This window comes from Rhyacophila brunnea, unplaced genomic scaffold (genome assembly GCF_057557595.1).
Source record: "Rhyacophila brunnea isolate RB1 unplaced genomic scaffold, BYU_Rbru_1.0 scaffold_9, whole genome shotgun sequence".
Taxonomy (NCBI): domain Eukaryota; kingdom Metazoa; phylum Arthropoda; class Insecta; order Trichoptera; family Rhyacophilidae; genus Rhyacophila; species Rhyacophila brunnea.
In genome coordinates, this window is record NW_028233361.1 from 36,466,907 (window position 1) to 36,484,298 (window position 17,392).

General features: G+C 32.0%; 1 protein-coding gene across 2 annotated transcripts in view; it reads left to right on the forward strand.

Annotated features, from left to right (window-relative positions):
• The first annotated feature begins 1,284 nt into the window (after positions 1-1,284).
• Positions 1,285-17,392, forward strand: part of LOC147063563 (alanine--glyoxylate aminotransferase 2, mitochondrial) — a 29,808-nt gene continuing 13,700 nt past the window's right edge. The window contains exons 1-5 of one of the 2 annotated variants that reach the window (XM_085959576.1): positions 1,285-1,450; positions 4,937-5,025; positions 7,031-7,215; positions 8,981-9,104; positions 16,710-16,898. In XM_085959576.1, the coding sequence (XP_085815702.1) occupies positions 1,432-1,450; positions 4,937-5,025; positions 7,031-7,215; positions 8,981-9,104; positions 16,710-16,898 (606 nt within the window). In that variant the 5' untranslated portion in view covers positions 1,285-1,431. Of the gene's footprint in view, positions 1,451-2,092; positions 2,151-4,936; positions 5,026-7,030; positions 7,216-8,980; positions 9,105-16,709; positions 16,899-17,392 lie in introns of those variants that run through there. The other variant, XM_085959577.1, reaches the window with a different exon arrangement.

Sequence of the window (17,392 nt, forward strand, 5' to 3'; positions counted from 1 at the left end):
TGGTCCCCACATCCTGAAACGGGCCCTCAGACTAGGATATTTGGGGGGCCCCCTACCTACCGCTAAGATTAAATGCAGTGTGAAACACTACATTAACATTTTTCAAATTGTGTTTTAGTTCAAATTAAGGGTACTAATACAGTGAATTATTGGCGATTTTTAATACACCTACTTTAATAATGGAGCTGTCGAGTATCGACACATAATAATCAAAAAATATATTGCACAATTATATAAATAATTGAAAATGTTCATGGCCATGAAGTCTAATTTTTACTATTAAAGCTAATTTATGATGTGTGTTTATCTCAGTTATCTGGTCAACCCGACACGCCGGGCCCCCAGGCTAGAGCCCTGTCAGCCCTCCCCAGCCATGACCTACACCACTCCGGAATTCGGGTGGACACCGAGAATTTTTTGACAGTTCCCTTAGGTATTGGGTTTATAAAAAAACCTGACATTGGTGTTTCGAAATTTTTGTGTTAGAAATTAAAATCAGAAAAAAAAAATAAGAAATTTTTCTAAAAAGGGTGCTGGAGAATTATTACAAATATTTTTTTTGCCGTGTTTACTACGGTACTAATACAGTGAATTATTGGCGATTTTTAATACACCTACTTTAATAATGGAGCTGTCGAATTATTACAAATAATTTTTTTGCCGTGTTTTATTGGCTTTCGATGTCAATGTTTAAAATCATTCTGATAATTTTCATGTTTGGGGGGTGCCAGGGCCCCTTCCCCCCCTGGGTACGCCACTGGTGTACACCACTCCGGAATTCGGGTGGACACCGAGAATTTTTTGACATTTCCATTAGAGATTGAGTTTCTAAAAAAACCTGACATTAGTGTTTCGAAATTTTTGTGTTAGAAATTAAAATCTAAGAATTTTTTCTAAAGAGGGTGCTGGAGAATTTCAAATCATTTTTTGCCGTGTTTTTATTTGTCTAATCTATTGGCTTTCAATTTCAATGTTTTTGGGGGGGGGGGCAAGACCCCTTGCCCCCCCCCTGGGTGCGCCACTGGGTACATCTACCTCATATAAACTGCATAATAATAATACATTACTTGATTGACATGCACATAATTATTTAGATTATGCCGATATAAACATAGTTATTATTATGAACGTGTTTTCATAACCGTAACAAAGCCAAGATGTAGCTCCTCTGATAAAAAATAAGTATCATGAAAAGTAATCAAAGTGTGGCTTAGTTTTGTGTTTTGTGAAATGTGTTTTCATATAATTTAAAATCTCTCAGTGACAAGAGGTCAGTTATATTTACATAAACAGCCATTGTCTTCGCTTGGTGCTTGTCGCACTATTCGACGACTAAATAATTGAATTGAATTTTGTTTGCATTCGTTAATAGGCATTTGTAAACAGTGACTGTATTTATTGGTGCGTTCAGGACAAGACGTAATAAACATCATGATGATACGAAGATTCGGTAAATATATTTATTTTTTACCCTTTTATAGTAGGAAGTAATACCTATTTAGGTATTACAAATCTATCGCCGGGATTTAGAGCAATGTTAAATATTTATGAGTAGGCGCGCAATATAGACTAGCATTAATTTAATTCGAATAATGGAGCGTAAATGATTTGTGTTTGTATTGGTGTTTCAATTTACTGCACACGTTATTATAGATAGGTACATAGCTCTATTCGAAGAAATATCAACTTAAACCTGAAAAAAAAACAGAAATAATTTTACACTGTCTTCAATTATGTCCTAAAATTATAAAGTAATAGTATAATCATGAATTTAGGATTGATTTTTGAATTAGTTCATTGATATAGGTCTATAGGACATAGTGTTGTGCGCGAAAAATTCGAGGTTTTTAAAAATCGAATTTGGCGGTTGTTTCCTTCTGACAGCTGCAGCTGTTGAATGCAGTGGCCAGTGGCCAGTGGCTGAAACAAAACTGAAATAGGTAGGGAGGTTTTATAAAATAATCTGCAGCACAGAGTATAATTTCGGATTGATAATATGTATAGGTATGCACATTCAATTGCGATTTTATTTATTATTTCATAATGTAATATATTATAATATTATCTATTAGCTATGTACCTAGGTACTAGTTATTCATTATCAGTTAGATATTAGGATGTATTTGCATTTTTTGATTCTTCTGTACTAGGTATGTAATTTTCATTAATACTTCCCAAAGGTTCTAATTTTAGATTTTGCATTTTGTTGTAATCGACACTCTTTAAATATATGCTTCTATTATGCTATAAAAGTGTTGTATTCAAATAAAAAAAAAATAGAACGAACCATATTACCATTATTAGGTACCTAGTCCAGACCGAAATATTATAAAATAGTGTAAATGTGAATAAATGAACATTGTATAAAAACTGTTTATAAACATAACAACATTAAATTTAATATGTTCATGTTTATTGTAGGTATTCCATCATTGATACAAAACATTCTTCACATACAAAATGCATCTTGGTCTGGACTAGGCACTATAATAATTATAATGATGTATAATATTGTGCATTTTTCGTTGAAAGCATATCAACACATATAATACCTTGTAAAGCATATTTTGTTGATGTAATCAGAAAACTTTGTCAATACAGAAAACGATAGCAATTAGTATTTTACAACTGTTTGATACTAATGTTCGAATCCATCCAAGATAATGGTCCAATGTGGCAGTCTTCACCTTTATATAAGTATGTTGTAATAATTTATGGTCATATAAATAATTATGATAATTATCATGAAATTTAATGAGGTTGCCAGCAACTTACTGCCAATGTGGACACGGCATAACATCCGTCATACGAGACCATTGTGTGAAAAAGCGGCAAATATACATGTGAAGGCTGCCTCAAATCAAAACATTTGGGTCGGACTATGAACCATTACCTATATGCACTTTATAAACTCATTTATTAGATGATTAAGCTAATTCTATTCAACAAAAAAACATTACAATCATAGAAGCCTTCATTCATTATTATTCTGTGGTTTAGGTCCACCTACTTCTTGTAAAAACATTAAAAAAATAGTTTGTTTTATATAACATGTACCTGAACATATATAATTTGAAAATATCTCATGTACCCACTAGAAAAAATCTTTCTTGAAAAAAAATATGACACCCAACGGGACTTGTACCTGGATTCGTGCACATTTTTCTTTTTCAATTAAGCTACTGGCATCCTAATTAATTACGATGAATTTAAATTGTAGTTCTTACATAAAATGCTTATCAAATTGCATTAATAATTATTCGAGTGAGTATAATAATAATATATTATGAGATGTTTTCAAATTATGTATGTTCAATTTATAGAATGTTACATTCTCAAGACTTGTGAATTATTCATTGAATAAAAGAAATAGTTTATTAAAATATTAGCATGTGCAAGTAAGTTATAACTAAGAATTTGGAGTGATCAAGACGTCGGATAGTAAATAAAGCATTTAACTGATACCTACCTTGATTTAATATACAAAAACTAATAACCAACATTATTAACGCAATTTGGTAACCATTTCATGTCAGAACTACTAGTTAAATTCGTCGTAATTAAGTAGGATGCCCGCAGCATAATTGAAAAAGCACATTGCCGCAAATCCAGTGGTTACAGGTTCAAGTCCCCTCAGGTATCGATTTTATTTTTCAAAAAAGATTTACATGTTTTCAAATTATGTATGTTCAATATCGTGGGTATTCTGCGAAAAAGCACTAAGTCAAAATTTTGCTGTTTTGACTTAATGATGAGGTAATCTTATTAAGAGTACGCTCTATAGTCTACAAAAACACACACAGTCATATCTATAAAACTGGCGAAGATAATTTATGTTATAAGTCAAAAAGACATACATCTATTCAGAGAAAAAGCACTAAATGGACTTAGTGCATTTGCTTCTCTCATTCTCAGGCTATATTCACAAAATTCTGCGTGCGAAACTGCACTAAGTCATACTCAAAGCAATATCGCAGAAAGGAATTTGCCTTTTATATATATAAAATAAGTTAAGACCGTCCAACCTTTCAAACTCGATTATCTCAAAACTAGTATTTTTGACTTAATGCTTATTCGCAGAATACCCACGATATATAGAATGTTACATTCTCAAATCTTGTGAATTATTCATAGGATAAAAGAAATAGTTTATGAAGTGGTGAAAATTTGGATTCCAGTGACCTATCTCTTTATGTATGTGACTGAATAAATATTTCTTTAAAATAGCAAATAGATAACAATAATCAATACAAATTATATTTTTTTTTAAATTATAATAAACAATGACGTAGGTATAATGTATAATAATATATCTATCTAATGTTTAGAGATATTTTTCAATCTCTCAATAGTTTATAGTACCAACAGATAATAATACATTATCACAGACCAAATGTAAAAATAAAATATTCTTTTCTGTTTCTTTTTCTTCCACTAACGATAATACCATCAGAAGATATTGCAAACTTACCATCAGAACGATGTTAACACGATCTACTAGCGCCTCTATACGTGCATGACTTTACTTGCACCAATAGTGTGTTTTATAAACTATCACGATAATAACTGTATACACATAAAAGTGCTGTCTCATTCTTCGAGAGACACGATGTTATCATTGTTTGGTACTATTTGACAAGTCGTGAAAATCGGTTCACCTCAAAATAAGTCTCTGAGCAATGTAGTTGGTTTTTTTACTGGCTCACCACTATCGTTCTACTGCGCAGGGGTAGATATGGCACAATACAACTGTCGTGCGAAAATTCAGAAGCGTCTGAACTTTTGTCATCCATCCATTTAATCTTGTAACTTGGTATAATGCAGCCAAAATATTAGGAACATGGATAATAAAATTATCCTAATAAATGAATCTATACAATTATGAACATAATATTACTGGTTGATATTTTTTTATAAATCTGCCACCTTCCTTAAGCTTTCAGAAAAACAGTATGTTCGGCTCGACAGTTTTCATCAGAAATACCAGAGATGCCACCATGTGATTTCATCCCAGAAAAATATGTGGTAGGTGAAATTGAAATGAATATAAACCAAATAAAGCAATCCACTTTGTGTCATATTAAACTGAGTATAAAACTGAGTATAAAACTGAGTATTAAACTGAGATAATTATATTTGGAGTATAGCCAGACTCTAAAACCGTGAGATATGGGTTTGAATCCCGTGTCTCGCAAAAATTACATGTTGTTTCAGCAATGACCAAATGAGTTATGCAAATAGCTCATAATCATTCCCCATAAAATAATGCTTCACTTAGGAGCGAAAAGGATAATTTTTCTTTTAAATTAACACAAAAATTCATTAAGAAATCTGTATGAAAACTATAAACTAAAAACTAAACTAAAAACTAGATTACTATCTTTTAATTAAACTAAACTTAATTCCTCCAGATATATGAAATATTTCACTTCTTTATTTTTCCATCCATTAATTGATTGTCTGCTCATCAGATTGTGGTCTTAAACCATTGGTGGCGAACCAATGGCACTCTGCATGGAAATTCTGCTGACACACGAAAGAATTATATGTTATGAAATCAATATTATTACATTTATATTATATTTTTTAGAAAGAGAATTTTGTTTACCTTTTATATTTATTTTTTCTTACTTTATCGCACTTGCAATAACTACTGTGTTTGTCAACGGAGCAGTCTGAATGACCGTCATTAATTCATCATTATATGCATCTGATTTAAATGGTTTTTCACCAGCAATTTGCTTTTGTACCAAACCTAGCCTAACCTAACCTAATAATTTTGATTATAATTCATTTTTATTGTAATAAGTACTTAATATAAGCGTGTCTTATCGTATCTTGAGTGCATAGATGTCAACAATATTATTTTCAAGTAGGATACATAATTATTAAAATAACTACTATGGCTAGTTAGATAGAAGATTTCATGAATTCTCGCTCTGTACAATGGATACTCGGCATGTAACAACTCATTTAGTGCTGTAAAAGCCAAAATAGCTGTGAAAACTATTTTGTAGAATTTAATTCAGTAACAATTGTCTAAATATCAGTGGCGAAGGGTGGAGGTAGGCTGTTAAGATCCGCCATAAATAGTGCACATTAAACTTTGTCATACATACATATTTGTTTTCATTGAAATAAGACTACAATTTACAGAGAGTGTTGGTTAGATTTTAAAATTCAATTAAACCCTGAGAAACCAAGCCATAATAGATAATAGTCAAAAATTACATGTCTTTCTATAAAATATCTAAAATTATGCAATTAAATCATACATAACTTTGAGTATTTTATAGGTAGAATAATATTTTTTATTTATTATAGTTTGGTTTACGCAGGACTTAATGAATTAAAAAAATGAACCAACAATATGTGTAATATGTATTTTTAATCCAACGAAAACAAATAACGGTACTGTTCGGTTATACCGGAGCCAGCGGAAAACGCATTTTGAAAATAGCCGATAAACTGGATTATTTGTTAGTTTGGGTTAGTTTAGGTTCGGTTAGGTTGGGTTAGGTTAGGTTAGGTTAGGTTTGGTTAGGTTAACCTAACAAATAATCCAGTTTATCGGCTATTTTCAAAATGCGTTTTCCGCTGGCTCCGGTATAACCGAACAGTACCCAAATAACTATGAATGAAAAAGTGTGCACAATTTTGTCGTATCGCCCAAATTAGACCAAATCTATTATGGTTTCGTTTAGGCAGGGTTTAATTGATTTTTAAAAACTAACTAACACCATCTGTAAATTGTAGTGTTACTTCAATAAAAACAAATACATATGACTATCAAAGTTTAGTGTGCACTATTTATAGCGAATCTTAACAGCCTACCTCCACCCTTCGCCACTGCTAAATATGCACAGTATATCTTGTATTTATCTAAGTTAATGGATGTGTAATTAAAAAGCACCTTAAATTCTCACTAATAAAACACTTTGTGATAATGCACACGTCGAAGTCACCATTAGCCATTTTATTGAAAAGCTCACATGACACATTCATAAATGATTTTTAAAATTCTTTTTAGGGAACAGATTACGTAAAAATGCAAGATATAAGAAACAAACACATAGCACCATGCATAGCTACCATCTACAAAAAACCTCTACTAATTCACCAAGGACATATGCAGTGGCTATTCAACCACGAGGGGAAACGATATCTTGATATGTTTGCTGGTGTTGTTACAGTATCGGTTGGACATTGCCATCCGTAAGTAATTTAAATTTCTACACAAATAATTGGGTCATTGGAGTTTCAAAAGAAATTCTTATTTTTATAATACATTCAAAATTTATCCGTGCCAGACTACGAAAATAAATACAACAATCTGATACTAAACTATCTGACTACATCATCATTATCTCTACTACTAACAGTCCACTGTGGGTTTTGGCAGCTTCCACCAGCATCCATTTAGGTATCTCAACACTCCTTTTTCCTTCCTCTGAACTTATGTGAAAGCTCATGTAATCGTTGAGCCAAGGTTTTCCTGCAGGGCTATTGTAACATATCACTTACCTCAGCAATCAATAAAAAAGTGATAAATATACTGTATTGTATTCAGAGAGTTAATTATCTTGGGATGTGAACTGTCACGCGTGATGATTTTAACACGGCCGCTTATGACCATGTTAACCATTTTAGACCGAGATAGAGGACGACAATTACATATTGAAAATTGAGATGCAACGATTTTGAAAATAACACTAACATTGCGACACTAGTGCCTCTAGTATTGTTAAGTAGTATTGCAAAATATTTTTTAAATATTTCATACTGCAATGGCAATGTCTTGATTCCAAATGTATCTGATTAGGATCTCTAATTGGACCGTGTTACCAATTTTTGTAGAAAACTGCCTTATATACAGAATTGCCCGATAGTGATATTCATGCTATTTTGGATCAAGAAGTATAACGGAAACGTGTAATCGTGTTGACTAGTTAGAATAGTCCCGCTGACAGAGATATCTCACTTTTACATGCAAGACGATAGACAGATTGCTGTATCTTATGATTCATGAAGCTTCGTAGACCAGTACGTAAGGTGCTGGCCTTTCATCCAGGGGCCCTGAGTTCGATTTCGGTGAGGTCACAATATATTTGTGATTTTCTAAAAGCCTGGGTATTTGTGATTGTTTCTCTTCTATTACTAAATACACTACTGTTTCACTACACTACTAACTGTCATTGGACTTCATGGCCTGTTAAAGTGTTAAATGTAGCTAACCTATACTCAGTTCAATATTCTCTCGATGCTATGCACTGATGTGTGAGAAAATGTATTATATATCGACTGTGTTTAGGAAAAAAGGCGTAACCCTTGATTTTTCGAAAAGTGCTTTTATTAGATATTAACAATTTATACAACTAAATACACGTTCTGTAAAAGGGAAGTATGCCGCAAATGCCGATTTATTATCTAAATTCAGGTTTTAATTGAGCTTTAATTAAGTTTTATTTTAAGGAAAAAAGCATTTACCCTCAATTTTAATGATTTTCTGTAATAACTTCTTTAATTATTAGTAGATCGAAAAGATATTACACCAAATCATCAATCATCATGCACCCAATGTATGTGCCTTTTTTATTAATATTAAATCAAAATCATTCCACAAAACGTTTTTTTGCCTCTCCTGTAAAATTTGTTCTGTGTGGGTTACGCCCTTTTTCCTAAGCACGGTCGATATGGTATCTATTATATTATTATGTGTTGAATATCTTTTATAAATTTAATGATACATATTGGTTTATTTCAGGATAAAGCTTGAAATTTGTAAAATGTATGAATGACTGCCTCTAGAAAGTTTTCGTGTATCTAGCAAACTTATGTCATCTCAATTATGGCATTTTTTGCATTGTGCATTTAGTGCATGTCTAGAAAAATTAATGGGCACATTGATACAGTACACATTTTTTAGTGTGGCAAACCAACATGTTCTCATCCTATTGATGGAAATAAATTTTACTTTCAGGAAAGTAGTAGAAGCCGCCTCAAATCAAATGAAAAAGCTATGGCACACCACAAATATGTATCTACACCCCACAATCCACGATTATGCAGAGAAGTTGACATCAAAACTGCCTGGTGATTTGAAGGTTTTATTATAAAAATTATAACAATTTAGTGAATCGGGCACATTACTAATTGAGCGTAGTTATGCACAAAGCAGCCGAGCCACACAAACCTCAAACAGAGATAGAAGCACTTTTATGTAAATTGTGTTTCTTTAAATCAGCAAAGCCTCTGTATACTGTGTATACTTTTTGAATGATAGATATTATATATATATATGATTTTGTATAACTTTTGAAGAGATAAAAGCATATAATCTATGAAATTTTGGTGTTTTAGCAGTCCAGGTGTTTTGAGTAAAATGGTTTTTTTTAGAATGTGCATTCTGCAGAATGCAGCCATCTCTTATTTTTGTAAGAAAAGTCTTTATTTTTGATTATTTTCTTTAAAAATAGCCTTCTAAGTTACTTAATTATTATGGGAATTTCAAAATTCTGAAAATAATTCGAAAAACTTGTAAATTATACATCAATATTTAGCTGCCTGGCACTATTTTTTATATGAAAAATCTGTATATTATATTATATATAATAAAATGAAAAACATATAATGTAATTGAGAAAATAATGTTTATTAATTGAATGTAGAAAAACATACCTTACAGTCACGATTTTAAAAATGTACGTAAGTACAAATTATTATCATTTGGCTGCTTTTTGCAGAACGAATATTGCATATTTTTAGAACGCATTTATATGACATTTTTGTATGACAGCAGCTTGGTTGCTTTATGCAAATCGAAAATGTCATATTCTGCGATTTGCAAAATCTTTAAAACGCATTTATATGATATGTTTGTATGACAGCAGCTTGGCTGATTTGTGCAGAACGTAAAACAAACGTGTGAGATTATGGAAATCACAATAACTCATTTTTTTCAAAATTGTGGCTTGGCTGCTTTGTGCATAACTACGCTCAATTATAGATTAATGGAATTACCATTACCATTTCATTTATGACAAAACAAAGTCTCAACTTTCAATTGAAAATAATAATTAGTAGGATAGTAAGTAACAGTTATTTATCTTTAAGTACCTTCGTAACACTGTAAAACGGTAGGTATTAAATCCGTCAGTTTATGCGGGTGTGGAGAAATCCAAACCTGCCAACAATGTTGTCGATACGTCCATTTTATATACCTTCCCCAGGAGACATTGCCATTCATCAAGCTGATGAGAACAGTACGTATTATAGAGCTGTTATATGGTGTTGTGTTTATACCTGTAGTTTTGTTTAAATATCTCTATGCAGGCGCTTACACCTTCCCGCCATATGAGTATTCAATGCAACCATAAAAGGTCTGAATAATTGAATTTGATAATTAGGATAATTTGATCATGACATACAGTTCTAGGCATCTTCTAATGAAAGGACACTTGCTGGGTCAGTGGCGTACCCAGGATTTAATATTGGTGGGGGCCCAAGGAGGAGAATGTAAATTAGTCCCATAGCCCTTTTTTCTTCTTCATATAATTGTTTTTACATATTTTCACAATTCACGGCGGTATATTTGTACAGTTTCTTCAACTTTTTATTAAATTGGAGGCATAACGGCGGTAACCGTTGAGCGTGTCCTCAGCAACTAGCGGATTGGAAGTGACTAACAGCGACCATGCTGGACACGTGCGCCTAGTATGCTAAAATATTACTCAAATATTATCGGTTGTGCTACCTGCTTGGTCTAGAGAGCTACAATATTTATGCCGAATTCCACTGAAAAAAAATGTTTTTTTGACTCACATTACCACCGACTAGTGGGAGTAGTCGTTCTTTTCGCCGAATGTTTATCGTCGATTTTTGGTTTTTTAATATTGAGGTTCCAAAATATTAATTGAAAATGGACAAAAAAAGTATTAGTGCATTTAACTTATACACAAATCTACTCAACACAGCCTAATTTCTCGTTTATCGGTCTTTTGTCTACTGTACTCGGTGTACCTACACCATGGCCCCCACATCCTGAAACGGGCCCTAAGGCTAGGATGTTTGGCGGGCCCCTACCTACGCTAAGATTAAAGGCAGTGTGAAATACTACATTAACGTTTTTCAAATTGTGTTTTAGTCCAAATTAAGGGTACTTATACAGTGAATTATTTGCGATTTTTAATACATCTACTTTAATAATGGAGCAGTCAAGTATCGACACATAATAATCATAAATTATATCAATTATATAATCTAAAATGTTCATGGCTATGAAGGTGACTTTTTTTTACTATTAAAGCTAATTTATGATGTGTGTTTATCTCACTTATCTGATCAACCCGACACGCTGGGCCCCACACAGCCCGGGCCCCCAGGCTAGAGCCCTGTTAGCCCTCCCCAGCTATGACCTACACCACTCCGGAATTCAGGTGGACACCGAGATTTTTTTGACAGTTCCATTAAGTATCGGGTTTCTAAAAAAACCCGACATTAGTGTTACGAAATTTTTATGTTAGAAATTAAAATCATTTTTTTCCGTGTTTTTATTCGTCTAAGCCCAAGGTATAGTTAGGTGGCTTTCAATTTCAATGTATAATATCATTCTGATAATTTTCATGTTTGGGGGGTGCCAGGGCCCCTTGTCCCCCCCCCCCTGGGTGCGCCACTGTGCCGGGTGTCTTATTGTCATGTTGGTTCCAGTCTCTAACATCTGTGAGATCAATCCACATTAATATATTTTATAATATACTCATTGAGTCATTTAAAACTAAGTTATTTATAAATATAGTTCATTTAACAGGAAATCGGCTGTGGGCATGTACATACATACATTTCAGCAAGATGATGTTAAGATATGAGTTAAAACAATAATATTGTTATTACACAATATATACAATGTCATTTTTTATCTCATTTTATCATGTCAGGTCACACCCTTGACTTAAACACTGTTGTAAAATATGATGTAATAAAAAAAATCACATCACTCATTTGCTTAATATTTAATTTATCACACATAACAGTGTCTTTATCTGTAATGAAAAGAAAGGCTATTTTTAAATCAAAAGTTTCTTATATTTTCATAATAATACATATATAAGATGTTCATGTGAAAAACTAATACATAATATCTGAAATAAAAAAATGCTCTTCCAAAATAATATCTTTGATGATAATAATATTATAATCAATATAATCTATACAATTTTTTTATTATTTACGATTTATATATATATATAAATCCAGCTATCATTGTTGCGTCCTTTTACATAACCCACAGTATAGCGTCCATCTGAAAGACTTGATTTTTCATAAATTTGAACAAAGTATATTCTTTTTGTCATTCATCTGACGACGACCGTGAGGTATTTAAATTTTTGAAAAATGTTTATATAAAAATATACAAAAATAAAAAAACTACCTTTCAATGACCCGCTTATCAGAACTCCTTTCATACTAATACATTGGGGGGTCCTTCATATATTTTTTCATAGTGGGTAGCATGTCGTGCGTCCCACTTGTATATTTGGTTTGATTGTCCCAACAATCGGACGTCTTGCGATGTTGCCACTATTTCTCTACGTTTTTGAGATAGGTTGTTATTGAATGTTAAAGCGTTCTGGGAAGAGCGCTATGATCATGGCGCGTTATTATGAGTTTTCGGAGACTATTATTTAGAATAGAAAAATTGGGATGGTACTCTTTATTATGGTTAGTGATATGAGATATATTATGTTTTGTTGGGTAGGTACTTTCCAACCTTTTTCAGTTCATTCTCCCGCCTCAATTTTCTTCCGTCTTTGCTGGAATACTTATTTTTAGGTCTTGTAAATCTTGATATTTTCAATATAGTATGTGGCAGTATCGAAGGATGGAGGTAGGCTGTAAGATTCGACATAAATTGTGTGCACTAAACTTTGTCAGTCCTACGTATTTGTTTTCATTGAAATAAGACTAGAGATCGGTTGGTTTGTTTTTAAAATTCAATTAAACCCTGCGAAAACCAAGCCATAATAGATAATAGTCAATAAATAGTAGTAAGTATATCTATAAAATATCTAAAATTATGCAATTAAGTCAAACATAACTTTGGACATTTTATAGATATAATAATATTTTTTTATCTATTATAATTTGGTTTAGGAAGGGCTTCATTAATTTTAACTAACATTAATTTTAACAATTAACCAACAGTATGTGTAATATGTATTCTGAATCCAACGAAAACAAATAAGTATGAATGAAAAAGTGTACACAAGTTTGTCGTATCCTCCAAAATATACCAAAACTTTTTTCGTTTGGTTTAGGCAGGGTTTAATTAATTTTTTAAACTAACCAACACCATCTGTAAATTGTAGTCTTAGTTCAATAAAAACAAATACGTGTGACTAACAAAGTTTAATGTGGATTATTTATGGCAGGTCTTAACAGCCTACCTCCACACTTCGCTGCTGGAAGGTGGTAATTAAGTTTCATAATTCTCTGATTCCCTTTACTGTGATAAGTAAAACTATACTTTGCGGATCCATAAAATTGTATAAGCAAAGAGAAAGAGCGTATTTAATATAAAATTGATAGCATAACATTCTTATAAGTACATCTGAATAAACACAAAAAAACTAGATATTTATTTATTTTATATAATGTCATTGTCCAGGATCTATCCGATGCTGGGTGAAAGAAAAATAGTCATAAGCAACAAAATTATTTTTAATAAATTCATATTATAATAACTGTTGAAGTATTATAGTTACTACTTTAAATAATAACTATATCTAAATGAAGTTAGGTTGGTAGTTAGTAGAAACATTAGTTGATAAAAATAATAGGCACCCAATATGTACTTCAAAATAGTTACACAATTTAATAATTAAAATAACAAGAACAATGTCTAAATAAAGTTAGGTTTTTGGTAGAAACACAATTATGATATTGTATAAGAAAAAAATAACCCTATTTATAATGGAAAATAGGTTAACAAAAAGAAAAAAACAAGAATTACCTATAAGTAACAAAATAAAGTTAAGATGGTTGATTAAAACGTACGAGTATCAATAAAATAGCTGGTGATAAACTTTTGCAAAAATTTGCTAAACTCAATAAAGCATCTTTCCCTACCAACAATAAAAATAAAGATATTATATAATACTGTATACAAAAACCTAATACTAAGTAGGTAGGTAGGTTACCAAAATTCCAAAACAGTAAGTATCCGTAACAATAACGGGAATGCGATAAAATAATAATACTTACCTACCTGATTTACCATACACCGCGTCTGTCCCGAAGGTCACATAATAGGAATGAGTAATGAATAAATAATATTTATTATTATAGCATACCCGTGCTGACATAAAAAGCTGGAATACAGCGTTGCCAACCGTGGGACGTACGACACGCGACACATTGTAAACAAAATATTCAGGCACAAATATACACTCATCGCTAGTAGCGCCGTCAGCGACAAAACTCCAAACTACAAATACATATTTTATTCCTATCAGGTAACAAAACTGCGTCTGGGCTATTTTCGGTTTTAGACTCTATGAGCGGTTGGGAGATGAGAAAATGTAAAATTACATGAATTCAATTCTGCGTCCGTATACCGGACGCCGTATTACAGTTGGACGCAAGATTGAATGAGAGTGTCCTATTAGATGACGCAGTAATGATAGCGGGATGTATATATATATATATATATATATACATATATAATATATACCTATTATATTAATATTAGGACATTGATATGATTTAAATATGTTTAAAAGTCTGAACAATCTGTTATTATCTCATAAATTACGAGTCAATTGCAATGTCCAATGGAAAATTCGTCAATTATATAATATATTGTTACAACTAGGGATTCCAATCCCGGGATCCCGAATCCCGGGATCCCGAGCTATTTTCGATACCTATGAATCCCGGGATTGATAAACATAATCCCGGGATTTCAGGATTGATTTTTTTATCAATTTTTATGGAAAATAAAAAAAAAGCGAAAATATAAAAAATACTTTTAATAAAAAATAACTACCTTAGAAATAAACTGAGTTTGAATGAAGTTTGATTTATACCCATGTGTAGGTTGCCGATTCATTTTATTTTGTCACATGAATTATTAAAAATGGAAATATTGGAAAAAACAATGCTTCGAACTTTTCACAAAGTAATTCCACCATGATATCATACGTTTTACGGCAGTTTAATATTTGTCTGACTAATTAGATTTATGAAGCGGAAAGGCCATAAGTACGCCATGATTATTTTGCTTTACTATTTTAAATCTCGCTGATCCATTCATTAAGTCTTTACTATCAGAAACAGCAATCTCTTATTAAATTCATTATTATTATATAAATTACAATATTATTTACTCCGTTAAACTTGTGTATTTCCTAGATTAAACGTATACAATATTAACAATAAATGTCTTAAATAGTATAAATTATACTAGATTTATTTTTGACCGATTTTATCAATGTTATTTGTGAATATAAATTTTTTATATTAACAATGGAAAAAATGCCAATCCCGGGATCCTGGGATTGTCAAATTGTAATCCCGAAATCCCGGGATCAGAATTTTGGCTCGGGATTGGATTCCCTAGTTACAACCACGGACATTAATTGAAGTACCAAAATAAGGGTTTATTATCAATTTCAAGCAACGAAATTTTCATATTATATATACTCTTTTATGGTAATACTATAATATTTGGTATGATAATGACATGTTGATTTTGAGGATAAGAAAAGACAGGGCCTTATAACGACATATACATATTTCTTACAAAGTATGCATAACTGTTCAGGCTTAGCTTCCAAAATTCTCCTCCTCAATTTTCTGTTACCTACTGTTATACGACATCTGGGCCTTTAAGTATTTTATATTATATTATACTATATTACATTAGTTTGTAAGTAATGGGTGAGCGACTTGTTGTATTGGCATATTATATTTGGTTATGCATATTCAATGACTCAGTTCCATAGTACTACAACTATGAATTAGTAGTTTTGAGTAATAGCTGATCAAAGTTTTGACTCACCTACACTGACTTGTAGAAAACATTGGCCCTACGAGGACAACTAGTAATTTTTTGGAGTTCAGGGCTTGAAATGGAACAGAATGATCACCGGAACGCCATTCCGGTTAGTGAAATATGTAAAGTTATTGCTCCGTCTCACGGACAAAATAATTTGACCGTCTGAGCTAGATATGCCATAGATACAACAAAAAATCTACCACACTTATCTTTATAAAATACACATAAAATTTGATAACCATATTAACATCCTCAGAAAATTTTCGAGCGCTCCGGTTCGTAAACTTTTCCATTTCGAGCGCTGTTGGAGTTGTAATTTTGTAGAACTGAAGAGGAGCGATATACGAATATAATGGCTAACATAACTCAAACTTGAAATTTTTGCCTTATCGTACTATGGAACTGATCCATCAATATGTGAAAGCAATAAAAACATTGCCACCGAACATAAGCAGTCGCGTGTACCCATTATGGCACTTCTTAATTACTCATTTGTTAGGTATATATATCTCATAAGTGTATAAATACTGAATCTCATACAAAACACCAATGTGTAAGGGCTCTAACTGTTTACTTGGTAGTAATTCATGTTCATGTTATTATAGTAGGTATAATAATATAAATGAGACTAGCTTTAATGATATAAAATTTACAGGTCGTCTATCTAGTCAACAGTGGCTCCGAAGCTAACGATTTAGCCATGTTGATAGCAAGACTTCATACGGGAAACCATGGAATAATATCCCTAAGAAACGGGTACCATGGGATGACTAATTATACCATGGGTCTTACAGCTCAGTCCACTTGTAGATATCCTGTCCCATCACAACATGGAGTATATCATGTGAGTATATTAATTGATGAATTTTATTGTAAAATGTGTAAAATGTATACAGCTCTATCTCACTACCATTTTCTGTACAGTTATATTAAAATGTCGGTGATATATGAATCTAAGTGGACATGTATTTTCGTAATCAGATGTGTGTTTGACAATTGCGAGTTCTTAATACCTAAAATTATAGAAGCTGCCGTGATTGCTTCACACTGTAAAACTACATTTTTCAAAAGGTCTGCTTCATGAAATTCTACTGCAATGACTCGGTATTTTGTAACTACAGGCAATACAACTTTTTGGTACTTAGAGCCTTATTTAATACACGTATTCAATTTTCGGCATATTAAGTACGCATCGTGTATCTTCACAGTTACAAGAACACGGGAAATGTGATGAGAAACCGAGCCTATTCAATTCAAGAAATTTCCAACCAGAAAAGTGTCAAACTTGCACAAAAATGCAAATAGGGGCAATTAAAGATAAGTTAATAATTAAAGATT